This window comes from Saccoglossus kowalevskii, chromosome 14 (genome assembly GCF_978046115.1).
Source record: "Saccoglossus kowalevskii chromosome 14, keSacKowa6.1, whole genome shotgun sequence".
Taxonomy (NCBI): Eukaryota; Metazoa; Hemichordata; class Enteropneusta; family Harrimaniidae; genus Saccoglossus; species Saccoglossus kowalevskii.
This window is the reverse complement of record NC_140654.1, coordinates 33,917,198-33,940,899: the sequence shown is the minus strand read 5'-3', so window position 1 is coordinate 33,940,899 and position 23,702 is coordinate 33,917,198. Positions and strand designations below refer to the sequence as shown.

The 23,702-nt window shown below is 34.1% G+C and overlaps 1 protein-coding gene across 1 annotated transcript; it reads left to right on the top strand.

Annotated features, from left to right (window-relative positions):
* The first annotated feature begins 2,436 nt into the window (after positions 1-2,436).
* On the top strand, positions 2,437-4,659 carry LOC146734692 (uncharacterized). The gene has a single exon (XM_085507603.1). The coding sequence runs from the start codon at positions 2,437-2,439 to the stop codon at positions 3,880-3,882; it is 1,446 nt and encodes a 481-aa protein (XP_085363729.1). The 3' UTR covers positions 3,883-4,659.
* The last annotated feature ends 19,043 nt before the right edge of the window (positions 4,660-23,702 follow it).

Below are 23,702 nucleotides of genomic sequence, written 5' to 3'. Positions count from 1 at the left end.
AATGGAAAATAGTTTTTTTGTTTTGTGTAGAAAAAGACCCCCCTGGGCATGTGCACGGATATGACCTCAACTTCTTTATTGTGTCAAAAGTGGGGGGTGGGCGTTTGTCCAGGCATGGGCTCTTACCCGGATAAGTACGGTAATCTCGAGAAGCACTCAGATTGGTACATATGTCTTATGAATCCACATTTGTTTATTTTTGACAATACTCATTTCAAACTTTTTTTTTTTTTACAGTGGTGCTGTGAACTGCTCCAATTTCGCAAGGCAATTTTTTCTGGGATCCTACAACATGGAGTGTCAGGGACTTCATTGAAATTTCATAGAATCCTGAATATATCTAGAAGTGAAAATTAAATGGTTTACAGTATTTTATACTCATTAATAATGATTGAAATGCACTAAAAAGACTTCAAACAGTTATTGTTACTTCTCCATTGAAGGTTATGAGCAGACCAACCTTTACTGGCTTCCTTAATTATTACATGTACTTGCTCTGAAAACATAGCTTTTACAATTGTTTAAATTAACAGATGTTGGTCTATGTACAATAAATACATTTTAAATAATAAACCTTCCTGTATTAATAACAAATTGTATTTGACAACATGAGAATGATTCTGATGCCCAGTGGTGATGTTGAAACAAACCCAGGTCCTGGTAATATACTAAGACCTGATTAACAAAGAAGTCATGTACATCAAGGTTCACTCAGATTTATGAATGCAGTTTCTTCAACTAGTTTATGGGAAATCACTTTATGATGAGTTGTACCCACAAAGAGTACATATTTATTCACCTGTTTGCAGATTTTCCTTGTACTACTTTATAATCAAATAACGGGGACTGTGACATTTCATGTCTTGTTTCATGAACTGTAAACAGCTATAGTAAACAATGCAACAATTAATTTCCAAATTTTAAATTGTATAACCAGCTAAACAGTGTCCACACTGAATATTGGAGCAAAAACATATTTCCTGATCAATTGTCATGTGTTCCGAATAAATATTTTATTTCAGCTCTATTATATTAATAAATAGTTATTGTACATTATATTGATGCATTTTAATGAATATTTACAGCAATGACTTCAATACCATAGATGATCACTAACAAAACATCACCTGTCTCCAGGGCAAGCGACTGCAAACAGTTTGCTGGTGTTTGGTTGAACCAGTGAAACAAAAATCGCCATTCCCGAAATAACCATGCAAAATAACGACATAAACTGGAACCATTTAAGCCACAATATAATCATAAAAATCATAGTTAATTTTCGTTCATTTGACAATTTATAAACCAAAATACCATGTTTTTCCCAGATAGTTTTCATTGCTAACATTGATATAATCCACCATTTTAGTTGAGTGTGTTTATGACCTGACTGACCGGTGACATCATCAGGTGCATTATAGATGGTCTGTGATTCGTTGACGAAACCAGTCAGAGAAGGTCTGGTTGAAATATTGTCACATAGGCATTTGTTCAGATGTATGTGGTGATAGTTAAAAAAATACCGAATCCAAAGTAAAACTTAAAAACAAAATAATTAAAAAAATAATAAAAGTAAAATAAATATACAAGATTTAAGATTTTAATCAGATTGAATTGGAGATAAGTATAGAGTGTTTTACATAGTAGTGGAGGGATTAGGATAACATCAAGTACATGTATGAAACAAACACATTGCATGAATTCTTCAAGTAAGACCATGAATGTTTTGTGATCTATCCAGAAATGACAAAGTGGGATTTCTAATTTTTCGTGGAAAAATTACATTCATTCTTAGACATGGTCAACTTATTAGGGGACTGTGCCATGCATGGCTTGTTTTATTAAATATTAGTCACATGGAAAATGTACAAGGAGGGCTACTTGAATTGTCAAGAAACTGCAAGGGAAACCATAGAAGAACAAATTGGCATAATTTGGGCTGATGCATGCATCACTGGAGTGAGAAGATTGAAACTTTTGTCAGGGAAAACATGCATTAAGGTCATAAGTTGAAATTGTTAAAAAAAAAACATGTTTGCAAGTTAGGAAATCTATTTTTAGCTAATGAGTGTTCTCTGAAGTGTGAAACAAACTTCTATTTTTGAATCATGGAGTAACACTGAAAACTTCAAAGCTAAATTGGATGAACATTGAAAAGATATGGGCGGTAATTTAATTATAGGCTTAGACCTAGAAGGACTCATTGCAAGTATTTTTGATAATACCCTTGAGAACCAATTTAACAATACATGTAGTATGCATTATAGCCATTTCTTGGAACTCTTCATTAATTATGTGTCAATGTATCATTTCAGATTTTACAGAATGGAAACATATCAGAACGTTTGTCTTAAACTTGAAAAAGAAGTTGTACATCCTGTATCTCTGGTTGACCAACTACAACAGCAAAGCCATGAAGCTGTTTTAATCAATGATGACATGACAAAAATAGTTGCATCAGTCACCAATGCCAATTATTTTCAGAAGACATGGACTTTTACATCTCCCGGATACACCTCAGAAATAGTAAATCAACTAGACCAACTACGACGACAGCTATTTCTCACTGATGTTTTGATTTCTGTAGACAGTCAAGATTTTCCATGTCACAAGTTGGTCCTTGCAAGCTGCAGTGAGTATTTCCGTACCATGTTTCAGATGCGTACTGGGGTGGATAAAATTGATTTGAGTGACATTTCTGCATCTACCATGGGCAATTTACTGCAGTTTTTGTACAGTGGTGTTGTCAACCTGGACAAAGATAATGTCTACCCACTACAGGCTGCTGCTGAATTCTTTAAGATTCCAACACTCCTTAAAGGTTGTTCTGAGTTTGTACAAGTCCATGGTGAGAAGGACTTGATCAAAATCCTTCATACAGCAGATGGCCAAGAAATTCAAGTAGAGTCAAAACATGAAGTTATAAAAGAAGGTGTCAGTGGATTGGTAGGGGAACCGAATGTACCAGATCCAAATGAAATTGTGGTACCTTCATCTAAACGCAAAACTCTAGATAACTGTATTAATAATCTGAAACGTGAGAGTGGAATCCTGAGTAATACTTGTGAAATCTGCCAACTCTCATTTGACAGCAAAAGAAGTCTTGGTAAACATGCCATTATTCACAGTCAACAGAAAAATATAACATGTAATCAATGTCCTGAAAGCTTTTCATCAGTCATTGATTTACAGAAACATCAAATGATTCACACTGGTGAAAAACGATATATATGTCAAGAGTGTGGTAAAGCATATGTATATCCTAAATCACTGAAAGATCACATGAAGATACACACAGGTAATGACATGTACATTTGTCATGAATGTGGAAGATCCTTTATTCGTTCAGACTACTTACGTGAGCATTTAGTAACACACACTGGTGAAAAGCCATATAAATGTGACCAGTGTGATAAATCATACGGCTATAGGCGTGACTTAGCCCGTCATCAACTTGTACATTTAGATGAAAGCCCTTTCAAGTGTAAAGTATGTGGAAAGACATTCCGATCCCAAGACTGCTTCCGTCAACATAAATTCACTCACACTGGAGAGAAACCATACGTCTGTGAACATTGTGGCAAAAGCTTCTATTATCGCGGTGACCTTCACCGTCACAGAAGAAACATGCATCCAATCTTTACTGCAATCAAAGGTAATAAAAGATCTGTGGTCTTGTCAGCAACTAAGGAAACTAAGCATTATAAATGTGAGGAGTGCGGGTTAATTTTCAGTCGGCTTGACAGTTTACAGGGTCATCTCCATAAACATACTGGGGAAAAGCAATTTGGTTGTGATAGTTGTGGTAAACATTACGCATACAAAAGAGATCTGCGTCGACACCAAGCCAGTCATCATCCTGAACTTGATCCTTTACACCAATGAGAGAACAGTAACAATAGTACAATATGATGGCTTTCATTGCATAATATAATTGCATAAAATATTTTCACAAAATGAATTTACAATTTAGATAGATTCATTTATTTTACTGTTATTTCATATGATAATTCTGCATAGTGATGAATGTTAAATTATACCAGTCTGATGTTGTTTTGGTTTGACCTTCACTAGTATAACCATAGTTCTGCTGAAAAAACAAATTAGAGACAGTATGTTAGATTCTTTTGGGTAGAAAGAAAAAGTTAATTTTCAAAGAAACAATTTATGGCTATCACAGAAATACAATTCATAGTTGTATCTGTATTTGTTATGAGGAAGTTTTGTAACTACCACATTGTTCAGTGAGTTGGCCCCTCCCACCCAACTCCTAGTCATTTCTGCTATGATGTGATTCATTGGCTGATAACTACAGCATGTGGCTAAACTGAATACACCAATTTCCCAAACAGACAGTCTTGCATTTTCCCTACGTTTTCTGTTAATAGTGTCACTGGCCATTCCTTCAGACAATAATGGAGAGGAGTGTCCCAATTGGCTCTGTTATTGAGTTATTTAAGTAGTGATTCTGTGCAATTTGTAGTAGTTATATTATGCTGACATTTCTACTGCATTTACTGGTTTGCCAACAACTGACTCTTGATTTCATTATTATGCAAATTATTCTTTGGTAGCTAAAGCGAGGGAGTTGTCACCTGTGCATACATCAGATGGTCCACATACATTGTACCATTGATTAAAACAATCAACAATTAGCAATAATGAGATTTATTGGCTGAATTATTTTAATGATGAATTAATTTAAAAAAATGGAAAAATATTTAAAAAAGAAAAGTGAAAATAATTTGACTTCTCAATTGACTAATTATTTTTGAAACAGTGGTTTTTGGAATAAAAAATTACATTGAAATTTTGAAGTGATAATATTTTTAGACTAAAATTTTGTGACTTCATGGTGCATTCGTTGTTGTTAGAAGACAAAATTTCCGTTAAAACATAATCAATTGTGAGCTTCCAGATTACGTAAACTTGTAGATTTATTGCATGAATATATGAAATATATTTCATTTGTTATCATGACAGCTGTTAATTTTATCAGTACTTTTTAAAGTGCAAATCGCTGTCAACTGATCAGACTGCAACTTTATTAATAGCAATTAATTTACTTCCGGAATGTGATTTTTGTGATCATCAATATTCAGATTTACATGAACTGTTGGTTATATCATGTTGAAAAAAAACGTGCCAGATTTCAGTATTACTATGGAGACCATCAAGTGTTCAACAAACTTGAAGTTTACAAATGTATTAAGGACGACGTCAAAAGATCGATGTCGGATAAAAAACTTATTTCCTTTAGTTTGGGGGTGGGGGGTTTTCACCTCAAAAAGTTTCCATCCTAAAAAAACGATTTTATTTTTTAATGAAGTCAAACAAATCTTGGAGTATTTGTAGTTCTATCCAATCATGGACAGAAATAACCGAAAAGGGAAAAAAAACAGAAAAATGGTTTGGTTCGAGTGTAAATCTGTGCGTCAAATGAGGTGCATTTGTAAACTCTTTTTACACCCACCCGACAACCAACTGCTATGCAATACTACTGTTCGATAATCAATTTGTATTTAATGGTGAATGTAGTCTGACGCCATGACCAGTATTTATCAATTAAGTTTCAGTGGGGGGTAGGGGGGTTTTGGAAAAAAACTAATTAAAAGGAATTAAGTTTTTTATCCGACATCGCTCTTTTGACGTCGTCCCTTAGTAAACAAAAGAAAAACAGATTTTTTGTATCAAACCATGACAGAATAATAAGCAATACTTTTCAAACCTGGGGGGAGTATTTTTTGTTTGTTTATATTATAGTAGTAGTTTTGCATAATGTTTACAATTTTATAGTGTTCCTAAAACCACCTGCTTAAGCAAAGAAAACAATTGATTTAAAAAATAAAAATCAGAAGTAACCAAAATTTAAAAAAAAACTGAAAGTGACACAATTCTGTGATTGTCTGAAACTTTGAGTAGTTGAGTAGTTTGCAATAATGACGGATTTATTTAAGGTTATAATGTTAAGAGCAACTTTTAGTATCTGCATTATCTACACTAACTGGATGCATGGCTTAAGCCTGGTTTTCATTCAACATTTCAGCTTATGCATGAGTATTATTTGTTGACAGGTGTCTAGTCTAGAAATAGACAATTGTATGAAAATCTCAAACTATGATATAGGCATACATCCATGGTATATCTTGGTATATAAACGCTATAAATTAGTTGCCTGAACCAATTTTAGCTTTTCATTGATTGAACAATTCCTTAAATTGTATTTTTGATATACTATTGCTTACATTTGAATTCAATGAATTCTATAAATTTATACATTTGGGATAAGATAATATAGTTCTCTTTTTTAGTAAACAAGAGTCTGATTGATTTCAGTAACTTTGTTTCATTTTCAAACTAAACATTCATTTGTGCTGGGTATATTTTGCTTTACCGAAATGACAGTTGCCATACTAACTACTGATAAGTGAATGACATAATATACAACTTCTGCAGCTTTACCAGTTTCTTTCTTTTGTGTTTTTAGACACGCGTCTATCAAAGAAAAAACACACATTTATAATCAACATCATCAATATTTTCACTGAATCCTATTACTAACTCATCTAGAATTGGGCTTTTTTGATTTAAAAACTTATCATAGTTTCAAATAATATTTAAACTTGGTTATGAACACATAATATTTGTTGCTATGCATTTAGCAAAAGTTTACAAAAACATGGGTTACATACTTTTAATTAATTCAACTGGATTAACTTGTACATGTATGTAAACCACTGGAAACATTCATTTGTGAATTAAATAAATTAATATTTAATTTCAATTAATAAAATTACTGTGACATGCTATATTTATTGCTCTGCTATGGCAGGATACGTTGTTCCGTATGTCAAATGTAGCAGATTATATTCAATACATGACAATTTTGAGAAAGTGAACAGTGGTTTTGAATTGATTTATGAGACTTATTATAAATCGTAACATAAATGTTGATCAAGACTGAAAATTAAATAAAAATTAACAATGCTATTTGCTCTTTTAGTATAGCTTATGCGCCTATGAAAATGACATGTTTCCATGGTAAAAATGATTCAGTATACAACGTATGCACTTATGTTGCAGATGCGCTTCTAATAGAGTAGATATGGTAAATATTGCTCCAATACAGTTGTGTATTTGTGTATCACTATTCTATTTATCAGTCAGATAATTTATTGTCAAAGGTGACTATTATGAGTATCGCTCTCAACTCTTGGTGTCCAAATATGGATATATACAAAAGATAATAAAATATGTTTGAATTTATTCTTCTAAGATTTTCTGTTTTCCTCATTTTCAATATTTTGATTTAACTTATCAGTTGGTACTCACAAACTAGTGTTCTTTTTATTATCTAATTTATGTGATATGAGAATTTTTGGAAGAATTAGATTTACAAAACAATTGTAGAAATGTATTGATTTCTAGAGAGGGTGTTAATCACAGCTAATACTTGTAAACACAGTATTGCAATCTTATTTTGATATGAGACCATTGAGAATTGGTAATCTTTTTTAACAAATATTTATATTTTAGAGTAATGAATCTATTGGAATCATGGAATGCAATATTTATATCTTCATTTTGCTTGAATAAAATATAGTAAAATTATAGAGTGCTCAAATTTGGTCAGTTTGTAAGCTTTGCTAAAATAAAAAAAGATTGATTGGAATTTGCAAGGCGATTGCCAGCACCCCTCTTGTGTTTGCCAACTTTTGCTTCAACCTGACAGCTTTGATGTTTCATATATTTATTAGTGGGAGACTTGTTTGAAAATGGGGACATGTGTTTGGGTGTTGGATTTGCTTATTCAGATGTACAAAGGCATACAATGCATATGCATTTTGTTGACCTATGACTGTCTGGTGGTCAATTAATTTTCTTTCACTGATTTTGTTTAAATGTTATAGAATGGCAAGATGTTCTTGTATTATTTCTGGATTTTTATGAAATTTCACTTGGCAACCATTTTTGTCTTAAAAAACAAACAAACATTAGAATGGCATTCATAGTTTTTCAGGCATGCCTAGCCCTAGTTTGTATAATTATTGAGGCTCATGGTTGGTAACTGATGCACATCTGTTTTGTGATAATGATAGTATCAATATAAATGGTGCTGAATACAGGTGCTGGTACCACAGGTAACATTAAAAAAACCTACAAAGGTGGATGCAAATTTGGTAAATTTACGCTAGGAGAGCGAATGTTGTGTTGTAAAGGCGGTGAATGTACATGAAAACTGGCAAAGCTGCATGCAAAATTTGTGAAGTTATGTGAAAATCCGACAAATTTGTCTGCAACTTTGGTAAAGTTATGTAGAATGCCTGCGAAATTGGTGAATTTTTATAGAAAAGTTGCGTGCAAAATGTGTGAAGTTACATGATTGAAAAGCCACAGAGTTTGTAAGGTTACATAGAATGCATGCAACGTTGTGCGCTTAAGTGTGGTTACAATACCAAGTTTTGAGCACAATTGGAGAAGTTAGATCGAAAAACTTACGAGGTTGCATGCAAAGTTTGTAAATTTTCGTGACAAACGACAAATGAGCATGCAAATTTGGTAAAACTGCAAAACTGTGTGCAAAATTCTTGTACTTACAAATAAAACTTGTAAAATATGTACACATTTGTGAAGTTACAAGGAAAATCTACGAAGTTGCATGCACAGTTACGTGTAAAGCCCATACAGCTGTGTGCAAAGTAGGCGAATTTGTGGGAAAAGCCATCAAAGTATCGCGAAAGAATGGCAAAGTTACGTGAACAATGTAATGTTCGTAGAATGCCTGCAAAGTTGGATCATGAACACAATTGGAACTATTTCGGGATAATTGGATTCGCTTAAAATGTGCTACTGTATTGTTCTTAATTTCCTCATTTCTGATATCAATACAAGAAATCATCAGAAATTATCAGAAAAAAATCTAAAACGAACAAATAAAATATTTTTGTGAAAACAAACCATTACAGTAGCACATTTTAAGCGAATCCAATTATCCCGAAATAGTTCCAATTGTGTTGTCATGCAAAGTTGATGAAGCTAAAAGTAAAACTTGCAAATTTGCTTGCAGAATGTGTTAATAAACGTGATAAACAAATCATGAGTGTTCACGATTACTGTTAATGAAGCAAATTTGACACAAATTTGACGGCCTTAGTAGAATTTGCGGACTATCTAACAATTTTTGTCCAAGATTTAGCATCAGTAAGAAACTTATTGAGAATACTAGAAATTGTCGGGCCTTCAGGTAAGTAAGATGAAGCAGAGACAATGTGGCTTGGTTGTTGGCGATTTCGAAGAGATGCGCCATTACAGTTAAAATGGTGTCCTAAATATATTAAAATTGTTGGGATTTATTTTTCATATAACACCGATTTAAAATGCAAATTATTAGGTCATTTTGTACTGTCAAAATTCATATATATTTTCACATTCATAGTTGTAACTAATTCCACATTTCTGAAAATTAACTGTTTACTTTTTAAATACCCGTGGGTGGTCCTGATAGGATTTCACGAATTACAGAAGTGGGTAATATTAAAGACAGGGGACTGGCCATGTCGGATATACTAATTGTGTATACGGTGCCAAAGGCTAATTGGGTTAAGAGATATCTGGCCAAAAATAAACACACCAGAAAATAATTTTAACACCTAACTCGTCAGTTAGTGGCGCACGTTTTTTATTCCAATGCAATTATATATTTGGTAAGTTGTCACTCATTGGCATGCCAACCCCGCAGTTAAATTTCGAGAACATTATAAGTAAATGTCTAGAAAATGCCCAAAATATAAGCAGATTATTGCAACTGCGAACCGAAAAATCAAAGACAAGCTGCTTACAAAGTTGTGAAAACCGATTGCAAAGTTGGTAGATTCGTTTGGGAATGTTACATATATTATATTGACGGGTCCCATAGTTAAAAGTTCGCAAACGTGAATACATATTTCGTAAAATGCCTCTAAAGTAGCGGAGTGTTACTCGGAGCATGTAGAGGTCATAGGTCAATTCAAGAAGGTTTCCAATAGCCTTACACATTTGGATGCCCCTACACATGTTAAAACAAACCTTGATGGGAAAACAAATCGCTTGTGCAGATAAACAAGCTTGAAAATCTTTGCTGTAACTTCATCGACGTTTTCTAGGAGTTTATGTTTTTCAAAATACAAGGTCTTTAACAAAAAATAACGTATACTTATTGTCATTGGATTAACACCAAATTTTCACAGCTTTAAGGTGACAATGAGAGGAACTTGAATGTGTCCAGACAAACTATTTCATGGATTATTTACCAATGTGTTGTGGTTTGAGTTGCGGTCAATGCGACTAAAACAGAAATTAAAATTCAGGACACTATTTTTCAAAACGCGTTGCTTGAATAAAACTGATCAGACACATTCAATTTACCAGACTATTGAACAACTAGGAAAAGCGAAAACAAAACTTATTATCACCAGCATAAATGCGTAATTATTTTTTTTACAAAAAAAGTAATTTTTCACTTTTGATTAAGTAACTCACCGTAGAATGCAGATACGGGCATGACAAACACATCTTTGAAAAGCTTGAAGTCTGGCGATTCCAAAAATATATACTTTCCTGGGTCTATTTGTAGTCGTTTGCTCTCAATTAGAAGATGAAAAAAAGTATGCAAATAATAGTCCCGCTACCTTAAACAGTAGTGTGGGTAGGTGATTGAACAAAGTCTAAAGTTAAACTCATTCGGGCATGGATAGTACTTGCATGGGAGACTACCTGAGTAAACCAGCTGGAGTAAATTTTTGGTTGGTTCCATCACACACATGTCAAAGATATGAGGCAACGTTCGTGCATCATTTTCTTTACTTGATGTCAATTATTTTTTTCAATAAGTTTGTAGATGTATATGTATGTTTGACTTAACTTGTTGGCATATAGACACCCGCAGTTGTAAAGTCAAAAAATAAATAAAAGCCAGATGAAAGCAGCCTATATTAGCAGAGTGTCACATGAGCTGACTGACTGTAAAAATGATAGAAAACAGCGTGCACAGTTGGAAAAAGCGTTCGAAACGTTGGCGTTGCTGCTTGTATATTTAACCTAAGTCATTGGCACGACAACCCCTCAGTAACATTTTGAAAACATTAAGTAAATGTATAGAAATTGTCCCGTATAGAAGCAGATTATCGCCACTGGGAACCGACAATTCGAATACAAACGGCTTACAAAGTTGTGAAAACCGATTGCAAAGTTGGTAGATTCGATTGGGAATGTTACATATGATATTATACTGACGGGTCCTATAGTTGAAAGTTCGAAAACAAAAATACATATTTCGTAAAATGCCGTTAAAGTAGCATAGTGTTACTCGGAGCATGTAGAGGTCATAGGTCAATTCAAGAAGTTACCTGTGCAAACGCTATCAATTTTAAAACAGTTTCAAACATGAAACAGCCATCAATTCAGGTAAATTTCAAATTACTTAATCATTAGTGTGGGTAGGTGATCGAACAAAGTCTAAAGTTAAGCTCATTCGGGCATGGTTAGTACTTGCATGGGAGACTACCTGAGTATACTAGCTGGAGTAAATTTTTGGTTGGTTCCATCACACACATGTCAAATATATGAGGCAACGTTCGTGCATGTTTTTTACTTGATGTCAATTATTTATAGTGGAAAGACATTGAAATCTATGTATTTTTTACAAATTCATGGAAAGTTTTCCAATTACCCTATTATTTTCAAAGAACAAGTTGTTGATGCGGTCGGCACATAGTGCGTTTTAGCTGTTAAGTTGTACAAAGTGAACGCAAAGTTCTGCAAAGTGATTGCAAAGTTTGTAGATGTAATTGCATGTTTGACCTAACTTGTTGGCATATAGAAACCCGCAGTTGTAAAGTCAAAAAATGAATAAAAGCCAGATAAAAGCAGCCTATATGAGCAGAGTGTCACATGAGCTGATTGACTGTAAAAATGACAGAAAACAGAGTGCACAGTTGGTAAAAGCGTTCGAAACGTTGGCGTTGCTGCTTGTATATTTAACCTAAGTCATTGGCACGACAACCCAGCAGTAAAATTTTGAAAACATTAAGTAAATGTATAGAAATTGTCCCGTATAGAAGCAGATTATCGCCACTGGGAACCGACAATTCGAATACAAACAGCTTACAAAGTTGTGAAAACCGATTGCAAAGTTGGTAGATTCGATTGGGAATGTTAAATATGATATTATACTGACGGGTCCTATAGTTGAAAGTTCGAAAACAAGAATACATATTTCGTAAAATGCCGTTAAAATAGCGTAGTGTTACTCAAAGCATGTAGAGGTCATAGGTCAATTCAAGAAGTAACTTGTGCAAACGCTATCAATTTTAAAACAGTTTCAAACATTAAATAGCCATCAATTCATATAAATTTCAAATTACTTAAACAATAGTGTGGGTATGTGATTGAACAATGTCTAAAGTTAAGCTGATTCGGGCATGGTTAGTACTTGCATGGAAGACTACCTGAGTAAACCAGCTGGAGTAAATTTTTGGTTGGTTCCATCACATACATGTCAAAGATATGAGGCAACGTTCATGCACCATTTTTACTGTAATGTCAATTATTTATAGTAGAAAGACATTGAAATTTATGTATTTTTTCAAATTCATGGAAAGTTTTCGATTTTCCTTATTATTTTCAAAGAACAAGTTGTTGATGCGGTCGGCACATAGTGCGTTTTAGCTGTTAAATTACCGAAAAAAGTTGTTCAAAGTGAACGCAAAGTTGTACAAAGTGATTGCAAAGTTTGCAGATGTATATGCATGTTTGACCTAACTTGTTGGCATATAGACACCCGCAGTTGTAAAGTCAAAAAATAAATAAAAGCCAGATGAAAGCAGCCTATATTAGCAGAGTGTCACATGAGCTGACTGACTGTAAAAATGATAGAAAACAGCGTGCACAGTTGGAAAAAGCGTTCGAAACGTTGGCGTTGCTGCTTGTATATTTAACCTAAGTCATTGGCACGACAACCCCGCAGTAAAATTTTCAAAACATTAAGTAAATGTACAGAAAATGTCCTATATAGAAACAGATTATCGCCACTGGGAACCGACAATTCGAATACAAACAGCTTACAAAGTTGTGAAAACCGATTGCAAAGTTGGTAGATTCGATTGGGAATGTTACATATGATATTATACTGACGGGTCCTATAGTTGAAAGTTCGAAAACAAGAATACATATTTCGTAAAATGCCGTTAAAATAGCCTAGTGTTACTCAAAGCATGTAGAGGTCATAGGTCAATTCAAGAAGTAACTTGTGCAAACGCTATCAATTTTAAAACAGTTTCAAACATTAAATAGCCATCAATTCATGTAAATTTCAAATTACTTAAACAATAGTGTGGGTATGTGATCGAACAATGTCTAAAGTTAAGTTGATTCGGGCATGGTTAGTACTTGCATGGGAGACTACCTGAGTAAACCAGCTGGAGTAAACTTTTGGTTGGTTCCATCACATACATGTCAAAGATATGAGGCAACGTTCATGCACCATTTTTACTGTAATGTCAATTATTTATAGTAGAAAGACATTGAAATTTATGTATTTTTTCAAATTCATGGAAAGTTTTCGATTTTCCTTATTATTTTCAAAGAACAAGTTGTTGATACGGTCGGCACATAGTGCGTTTTAGCTGTTAAATTACCGAAAAAAGTTGTTCAAAGTGAACTCAAAGTTGTACAAAGTGATTGCAAAGTTTGTAGATGTATATGCATGTTTGACCTAACTTGTTGGCATATAGAAACCCGCAGTTGTAAAGTCAAAAAATGAATAAAAGCCAGATAAAAGCAGCCTATATGAGCAGAGTGTCACATGAGCTGATTGACTGTAAAAATGATAGAAAACAGAGTGCACAGTTGGTAAAAGCGTTCGAAACGTTGGCGTGGCTGCTTGTATATTTAACCTAAGTCATTGGCACGACAACCTCGCAGTAAAATTTTCAAAACATTAAGTAAATGTATAGAAAATGTCCTATATAGAAACAGATTATCGCCACTGGGAACCGACAATTCGAATACAAACAGCTTACAAAGTTGTGAAAACCGATTGCAAAGTTGGTAGATTCGATTGGGAATGTTACATATGATATTATACTGACGGGTCTTATAGTTGAAAGTTCGAAAAGAAGAATACATATTTCGTAAAATGCCGTTAAAATAGCGTAGTGTTACTCAAAGCATGTAAAGGTCATAGGTCAATTCAAGAAGTAACTTGTGCAAACGCTATCAATTTTAAAACAGTTTCAAACATTAAATAGCCATCAATTCAGGTAAATTTCAAATTACTTAAACAATAGTGTGGGTATGTGATCGAACAATGTCTAAAGTTAAGCTGATTCGGGCATGGTTAGTACTTGCATGGGAGACTACCTGAGTAAACCAGCTGGAGTAAATTTTTGGTTGGTTCCATCACATACATGTCAAAGATATGAGGCAACGTTCGTGAATCATTTTTACTGTAATGTCAATTATTTATAGTAGAAAGACATTGAAATTTATGTATTTTTTTTCAAATTCATGGAAAGTTTTCGATTTTCCCTATTATTTTCAAAGAACAAGTTGTTGATGCGGTCGGCACATAGTGCGTTTTAGCTGTTAAATTACCGTAAAAAGTTGTTCAAAGTGAACGCAAAGTTGTACAAAGTGATTGCAAAGTTTGTAGATGTATATGCATGTTTGACCTAACTTGTTGGCATATAGAAACCCGCAGTTGTAAAGTCAAAAAATGAATAAAAGCCAGATAAAAGCAGCCTATATGAGCAGAGTGTCATATGAGCTGATTGACTGTAAAAATGACAGAAAACAGAGTGCACAGTTGGTAAAAGCGTTCGAAACGTTGGCATGGCTGCTTGTATATTTAACCTAAGTCATTGGCACGACAACCTCGCAGTAAAATTTTCAAAACATTAAGTAAATGTATAGAAAATGTCCTATATAGAAACAGATTATCGCCACTGGGAACCGACAATTCGAATACAAACAGCTTACAAAGTTGTGAAAACCGATTGCAAAGTTGGTAGATTCGATTGGGAATGTTACATATGATATTATACTGACGGGTCCTATATTTGAAATTTCGAAAACAAGAATACATATTTCGTAAAATGCTGTTAAAATAGCGTAGTGTTACTCGAAGCATGTAGAGGTCATAGGTCAATTCAAGAAGTAACCTGTGCAAACGCTATCAATTTTAAAACAGTTTCAAACATTAAATAGCCATCAATTCAGGTAAGTTTCAAATTACTTAAACAATAGTGTGGGTAGGTGATCGAACAATGTCTAAAGTTAAGCTGATTCGGGCATGGTTAGTACTTGCATGGGAGACTACCTGAGTAAACCAGCTGGAGTAAATTTTTGGTTGGTTCCATCACATACATGTCAAAGATATGAGGTAACGTTCGTGCATCATTTTTACTGTAATGTCAATTATTTATAGTAGAAAGACATTGAAATTTATGTATTTTTTTTCAAATTCATGGAAAGTTTTCGATTTTCCCTATTATTTTCAAAGAACAAGTTGTTGATGCGGTCGGCACATAGTGTGTTTTAGCTGTTAAATTACCGTAAAAGTTGTTCAAAGTGAACGCAAAGTTGTACAAAGTGATTGCAAAGTTTGTAGATGTATATGCATGTTTGACCTAACTTGTTGGCATATAGAAACCCGCAGTTGTAAAGTCAAAAAATGAATAAAAGCCAGATAAAAGCAGCCTATATGAGGAGAGTGTCACATGAGCTGATTGACTGTAAAAATGACAGAAAACAGAGTGCACAGTTGGTAAAAGCGTTCGAAACGTTGGCATGGCTGCTTGTATATTTAACCTAAGTCATTGGCACGACAACCTCGCAGTACAATTTTCAAAACATTAAGTAAATGTATAGAAAATGTCCTATATAGAAACAGATTATCGCCACTGGGAACCGACAATTCGAATACAAACAGCTTACAAAGTTGTGAAAACCGATTGCAAAGTTGGTAGATTCGATTGGGAATGTTACATATGATATTATACTGACGGGTCTTATAGTTGAAAGTTCGAAAAGAAGAATACATATTTCGTAAAATGCCGTTAAAAATAGCGTAGTGTTACTCAAAGCATGTAGAGGTCATAGGTCAATTCAAGAAGTAACTTGTGCAAACGCTATCAATTTTAAAACAGTTTCAAACATTAAATAGCCATCAATTCATGTAAATTTCAAATTACTTAAACAATAGTGTGGGTATGTGATCGAACAATGTCTAAAGTTAAGTTGATTCGGGCATGGTTAGTACTTGCATGGGAGACTACCTGAGTAAACCAGCTGGAGTTAATTTTTGGTTGGTTCCATCACATACATTTCAAAGATATGAGGCAACGTTCGTGCATCATTTTTACTGTAATGTAAATTATTTATAGTAGAAAGCCATTGAAATTTATGTATTTTTTTTCAAATTCATGGAAAGTTTTCGATTTTCCCTATTATTTTCAAAGAACAAGTTGTTGATGCGGTCGGCACATAGTGCGTTTTAGCTGCTAAATTACCGTAAAAAGTTGTTCAAAGTGAACTCAAAGTTGTACAAAGTGATTGCAAAGTTTGTAGATGTATATGCATGTTTGACCTAACTTGTTTGCATATAGAAACCCGCAGTTGTAAAGTCAAAAAATGAATAAAAGTCAGATAAAAGCAGCCTATATGAGGAGAGTGTCACATGAGCTGATTGACTGTAAAAATGACAGAAAACAGAGTGCACAGTTGGTAAAAGCGTTCGAAACGTTGGCGTGGCTGCTTGTATATTTAACCTAAGTCATTGGCACGACAACCTCGCAGTAAAATTTTCAAAACATTAAGTAAATGTATAGAAAATGTCCTATATAGAAACAGATTATCGCCACTGGGAACCGACAATTCGAATACAAACAGCTTACAAAGTTGTGAAAACCGATTGCAAAGTTGGTAGATTCGATTGGGAATGTTACATATGATATTATACTGACGGGTCCTATATTTGAAATTTCGAAAACAAGAATACATATTTCGTAAAATGCTGTTAAAATAGCGTAGTGTTACTCGAAGCATGTAGAGGTCATAGGTCAATTCAAGAAGTAACCTGTGCAAACGCTATCAATTTTAAAACAGTTTCAAACATTAAATAGCCATCAATTCAGGTAAATTTCAAATTACTTAAACAATAGTGTGGGTAGGTGATCGAACAATGTCTAAAGTTAAGCTGATTCGGGCATGGTTAGTACTTGCATGGGAGACTACCTGAGTAAACCAGCTGGAGTAAATTTTTGGTTGGTTCCATCACATACATGTCAAAGATATGAGGTAACGTTCGTGCATCATTTTTACTGTAATGTCAATTATTTATAGTAGAAAGACATTGAAATTTATGTATTTTTTTTCAAATTCATGGAAAGTTTTCGATTTTCCCTATTATTTTCAAAGAACAAGTTGTTGATGCGGTCGGCACATAGTGTGTTTTAGCTGTTAAATTACCGTAAAAGTTGTTCAAAGTGAACGCAAAGTTGTACAAAGTGATTGCAAAGTTTGTAGATGTATATGCATGTTTGACCTAACTTGTTGGCATATAGAAACCCGCAGTTGTAAAGTCAAAAAATGAATAAAAGCCAGATAAAAGCAGCCTATATGAGGAGAGTGTCACATGAGCTGATTGACTGTAAAAATGACAGAAAACAGAGTGCACAGTTGGTAAAAGCGTTCGAAACGTTGGCATGGCTGCTTGTATATTTAACCTAAGTCATTGGCACGACAACCTCGCAGTACAATTTTCAAAACATTAAGTAAATGTATAGAAAATGTCCTATATAGAAACAGATTATCGCCACTGGGAACCGACAATTCGAATACAAACAGCTTACAAAGTTGTGAAAACCGATTGCAAAGTTGGTAGATTCGATTGGGAATGTTACATATGATATTATACTGACGGGTCTTATAGTTGAAAGTTCGAAAAGAAGAATACATATTTCGTAAAATGCCGTTAAAAATAGCGTAGTGTTACTCAAAGCATGTAGAGGTCATAGGTCAATTCAAGAAGTAACTTGTGCAAACGCTATCAATTTTAAAACAGTTTCAAACATTAAATAGCCATCAATTCATGTAAATTTCAAATTACTTAAACAATAGTGTGGGTATGTGATCGAACAATGTCTAAAGTTAAGTTGATTCGGGCATGGTTAGTACTTGCATGGGAGACTACCTGAGTAAACCAGCTGGAGTTAATTTTTGGTTGGTTCCATCACATACATTTCAAAGATATGAGGCAACGTTCGTGCATCATTTTTACTGTAATGTAAATTATTTATAGTAGAAAGCCATTGAAATTTATGTATTTTTTTTCAAATTCATGGAAAGTTTTCGATTTTCCCTATTATTTTCAAAGAACAAGTTGTTGATGCGGTCGGCACATAGTGCGTTTTAGCTGCTAAATTACCGTAAAAAGTTGTTCAAAGTGAACTCAAAGTTGTACAAAGTGATTGCAAAGTTTGTAGATGTATATGCATGTTTGACCTAACTTGTTTGCATATAGAAACCCGCAGTTGTAAAGTCAAAAAATGAATAAAAGTCAGATAAAAGCAGCCTATATGAGGAGAGTGTCACATGAGCTGATTGACTGTAAAAATGACAGAAAACAGAGTGCACAGTTGGTAAAAGCGTTCGAAACGTTGGCGTGGCTGCTTGTATATTTAACCTAAGTCATTGGCACGACAACCTCGCAGTAAAATTTTCAAAACATTAAGTAAATGTATAGAAAATGTCCTATATAGAAACAGATTATCGCCACTGGGAACCGACAATTCGAATACAAACAGCTTACAAAGTTGTGAAAACCGATTGCAAAGTTGGTAGATTCGATTGGGAATGTTACATATGATATTATACTGACGGGTCCTATATTTGAAATTTCGAAAACAAGAATACATATTTCGTAAAATGCTGTTAAAATAGCGTAGTGTTACTCGAAGCATGTAGAGGTCATAGGTCAATTCAAGAAGTAACCTGTGCAAACGCTATCAATTTTAAAACAGTTTCAAACATTAAATAGCCATCAATTCAGGTAAATTTCAAATTACTTAAACAATAGTGTGGGTAGGTGATCGAACAATGTCTAAAGTTAAGCTGATTCGGGCATGGTTAGTACTTGCATGGGAGACTACCTGAGTAAACCAGCTGGAGTAAATTTTTGGTTGGTTCCATCACATACATGTCAAAGATATGAGGTAACGTTCGTGCATCATTTTTACTGTAATGTCAATTATTTATAGTAGAAAGACATTGAAATTTATGTATTTTTTTTCAAATTCATGGAAAGTTTTCGATTTTCCCTATTATTTTCAAAGAACAAGTTGTTGATGCGGTCGGCACATAGTGTGTTTTAGCTGTTAAATTACCGTAAAAGTTGTTCAAAGTGAACGCAAAGTTGTACAAAGTGATTGCAAAGTTTGTAGATGTATATGCATGTTTGACCTAACTTGTTGGCATATAGAAACCCGCAGTTGTAAAGTCAAAAAATGAATAAAAGCCAGATAAAAGCAGCCTATATGAGGAGAGTGTCACATGAGCTGATTGACTGTAAAAATGACAGAAAACAGAGTGCACAGTTGGTAAAAGCGTTCGAAACGTTGGCGTGGCTGCTTGTATATTTAACCTAAGTCATTGGCACGACAACCCCGCAGTAAAATTTTCAAAACATTAAGTAAATGTATAGAAAATGTCCTATATAGAAACAGATTATCGCCACTGGGAACCGACAATTCGAATACAAACAGCTTACAAAGTTGTGAAAACCGATTGCAAAGTTGGTAGATTCGATAGGGAATGTTACATATGATATTATACTGACGGGTCCTATATTTGAAATTTCGAAAACAAGAATACATATTTCGTAAAATGCTGTTAAAATAGCGTAGTGTTACTCAAAGCATGTAGAGGTCATAGGTCAATTCAAGAAGTAACTTGTGCAAACGCTATCAATTTTAAAACAGTTTCAAACATTAAATAGCCATCAATTCAGGTAAATTTCAAATTACTTAAACAATAGTGTGGGTAAGTGATCGAACAATGTCTAAAGTTCAGCTGATTTGGGGATGGTTAGTACTTGCAAGGGAGACTACCTGAGTGAACCAGCTGGAGTAAATTTTTGGTTGGTTCCATCACATACATGTCAAAGATATGAGGCAACGTTCGTGAATCATTTTTACCGTAATGTCAATTATTTATAGTAGAAAGACATTGAAATTTATGTATTTTTTTTCAAATTCATGGAAAGTTTTCGATTTTCCCTATTATTTTCAAAGAACAAGTTGTTGATGCGGTCGGCACATAGTGCGTTTTAGCTGTTAAATTACCGTAAAAAGTTGTTCAAAGTGAACGCAAAGTTGTACAAAGTGATTGCAAAGTTTGTAGATGTATATGCATGTTTGACCTAACTTGTTGGCATATAGAAACCCGCAGTTGTAAAGTCAAAAAATGAATAAAAGCCAGATAAAAGCAGCCTATATGAGCAGAGTGTCATATGAGCTGATTGACTGTAAAAATGACAGACAACAGAGTGCACAGTTGGTAAAAGCGTTCGAAACGTTGGCGTGGCTGCTTGTATATTTAACCTAAGTCATTGGCACGACAACCCCGCAGTAAAATTTTCAAAACATTAAGTAAATGTATAGAAAATGTCCTATATAGAAACAGATTATCGCCACTGGGAACCGACAATTCGAATACAAACAGCTTACAAAGTTGTGAAAACCGATTGCAAAGTTGGTAGATTCGATTGGGAATGTTACATATGATATTATACTGACGGGTCCTATATTTGAAATTTCGAAAACAAGAATACATATTTCGTAAAATGCTGTTATAATAGCGTAGTGTTACTCGAAGCATGTAGAGGTCATAGGTCAATTCAAGAAGTAACCTGTGCAAACGCTATCAATTTTAAAACAGTTTCAAACATTAAATAGCCATCAATTCAGGTATATTTCAAATTACTTAAACAATAGTGTGGGTAGGTGATCGAACAATGTCTAAAGTTAAGCTGATTCGAGCATGGTTAGTACTTGCATGGGAGACTACCTGAGTAAACCAGCTGGAGTAAATTTTTGGTTGGTTCCATACCATACATGTCAAAGATATGAGGTAACGTTCGTGCATCATTTTTACTGTAATGTCAATTATTTATAGTAGAAAGACATTGAAATTTATGTATTTTTTTCAAATTCATGGAAAGTTTTCGATTTTCCCTATTATTTTCAAAGAACAATTTGTTGATGCGGTCGGCACATAGTGTGTTTTAGCTGTTAAATTGCCGTAAAAGTTGTTCAAAGTGAACGCAAAGTTGTACAAAGTGATTGCAAAGTTTGTAGATGTATATGCATGTTTGACCTAACTTGTTGGCATATAGAAACCCGCAGTTGTAAAGTCAAAAAATGAATAAAAGCCAGATAAAAGCAGCCTATATGAGCAGAGTGTCATATGAGATGATTGACTGTAAAAATGACAGACAACAGAGTGCACAGTTGGTAAAAGCGTTCGAAACGTTGGCGTGGCTGCTTGTATATTTAACCTAAGTCATTGGCACGACAACCCCGCAGTAAAATTTTCAAAACATTAAGTAAATGTATAGAAAATGTCCTATATAGAAACAGATTATCGCCACTGGGAACCGACAATTCGAATACAAACAGCTTACAAAGTTGTGAAAACCGATTGCAAAGTTGGTAGATTCGATTGGGAATGTTACATATGATATTATACTGACGGGTCCTATATTTGAAATTTCGAAAACAAGAATACATATTTCGTAAAATGCTGTTATAATAGCGTAGTGTTACTCGAAGCATGTAGAGGTCATAGGTCAATTCAAGAAGTAACCTGTGCAAACGCTATCAATTTTAAAACAGTTTCAAACATTAAATAGCCATCAATTCAGGTAAATTTCAAATTACTTAAACAATAGTGTGGGTAGGTGATCGAACAATGTCTAAAGTTAAGCTGATTCGGGCATGGTTAGTACTTGCATGGGAGACTACCTGAGTAAACCAGCTGGAGTAAATTTTTGGTTGGTTCCATACCATACATGTCAAAGATATGAGGTAACGTTCGTGCATCATTTTTACTGTAATGTCAATTATTTATAGTAGAAAGACATTGAAATTTATGTATTTTTTTCAAATTCATGGAAAGTTTTCGATTTTCCCTATTATTTTCAAAGAACAAGTTGTTGATGCGGTCGGCACATAGTGTGTTTTAGCTGTTAAATTGCCGTAAAAGTTGTTCAAAGTGAACGCAAAGTAGTACAAAGTGATTGCAAAGTTTGTAGATGTATATGCATGTTTGACCTAACTTGTTGGCATATAGAAACCCGCAGTTGTAAAGTCAAAAAATGAATAAAAGCCAGATAAAAGCAGCCTATATGAGGAGAGTGTCACATGAGCTGATTGACTGTAAAAATGACAGAAAACAGAGTGCACAGTTGGTAAAAGCGTTCGAAACGTTGGCGTGGCTGCTTGTATATTTAACCTAAGTCATTGGCACGACAACCCCGCAGTAAAATTTTCAAAACATTAAGTAAATGTATAGAAAATGTCCTATATAGAAACAGATTATCGCCACTGGGAACCGACAATTCGAATACAAACAGCTTACAAAGTTGTGAAAACCGATTGCAAAGTTGGTAGATTCGATTGGGAATGTTACATATGATATTATACTGACGGGTCCTATATTTGAAATTTCGAAAACAAGAATACATATTTCGTAAAATGCTGTTAAAATAGCGTAGTGTTACTCGAAGCATGTAGAGGTCATAGGTCAATTCAAGAAGTAACCTGTGCAAACGCTATCAATTTTAAAACAGTTTCAAACATTAAATAGCCATCAATTCATGTAAATTTCAAATTACTTAAACAATAGTGTGGGTATGTGATCGAACAATGTCTAAAGTTAAGCTGATTCGGGCATGGTTAGTACTTGCATGGGAGACTACCTGAGTAAACCAGCTGGAGTTAATTTTTGGTTGGTTCCATCACATACATTTCAAAGATATGAGGCAACGTTCGTACATCATTTTTACTGTAATGTCAATTATTTATAGTAGAAAGACATTGAAATTTATGTATTTTTTTTCAAATTCATGGAAAGTTTTCGATTTTCCTTATTATTTTCAAAGAACAAGTTGTTGATGCGGTCGGCACATAGTGCGTTTTAGCTGTTAAATTACCGTAAAAAGTTGTTCAAAGTGAACTCAAAGTTGTACAAAGTGATTGCAAAGTTTGTAGATGTATATCCATGTTTGACCTAACTTGTTTGCATATAGAAACCCGCAGTTGTAAAGTCAAAAAATGAATAAAAGCCAGATAAAAGCAGCCTATATGAGCAGAGTGTCACATGAGCTGATTGACTGTAAAAATGACAGAAAACAGAGTGCACACTTGGTAAAAGCGTTCGAAACGTTGGCGTGGCTGCTTGTATATTTAACCTAAGTCATTGGCACGACAACCCCGCAGTAAAATTTTCAAAACATTAAGTAAATGTATAGAAAATGTCCTATATAGAAACAGATTATCGCCACTGGAAACCGACAATTCGAATACAAACAGCTTACAAAGTTGTGAAAACCGATTGCAAAGTTGGTAGATTCGATTGGGAATGTTACATATGATATTATACTGACTGGT

Coding starts and splice junctions, on each gene's coding strand:
- LOC146734692 (XM_085507603.1), top strand. CDS start 2,437: ATGACAAAAATAGTTGCATCAGTCACCAATGCCAATTATTTTCAGAAG.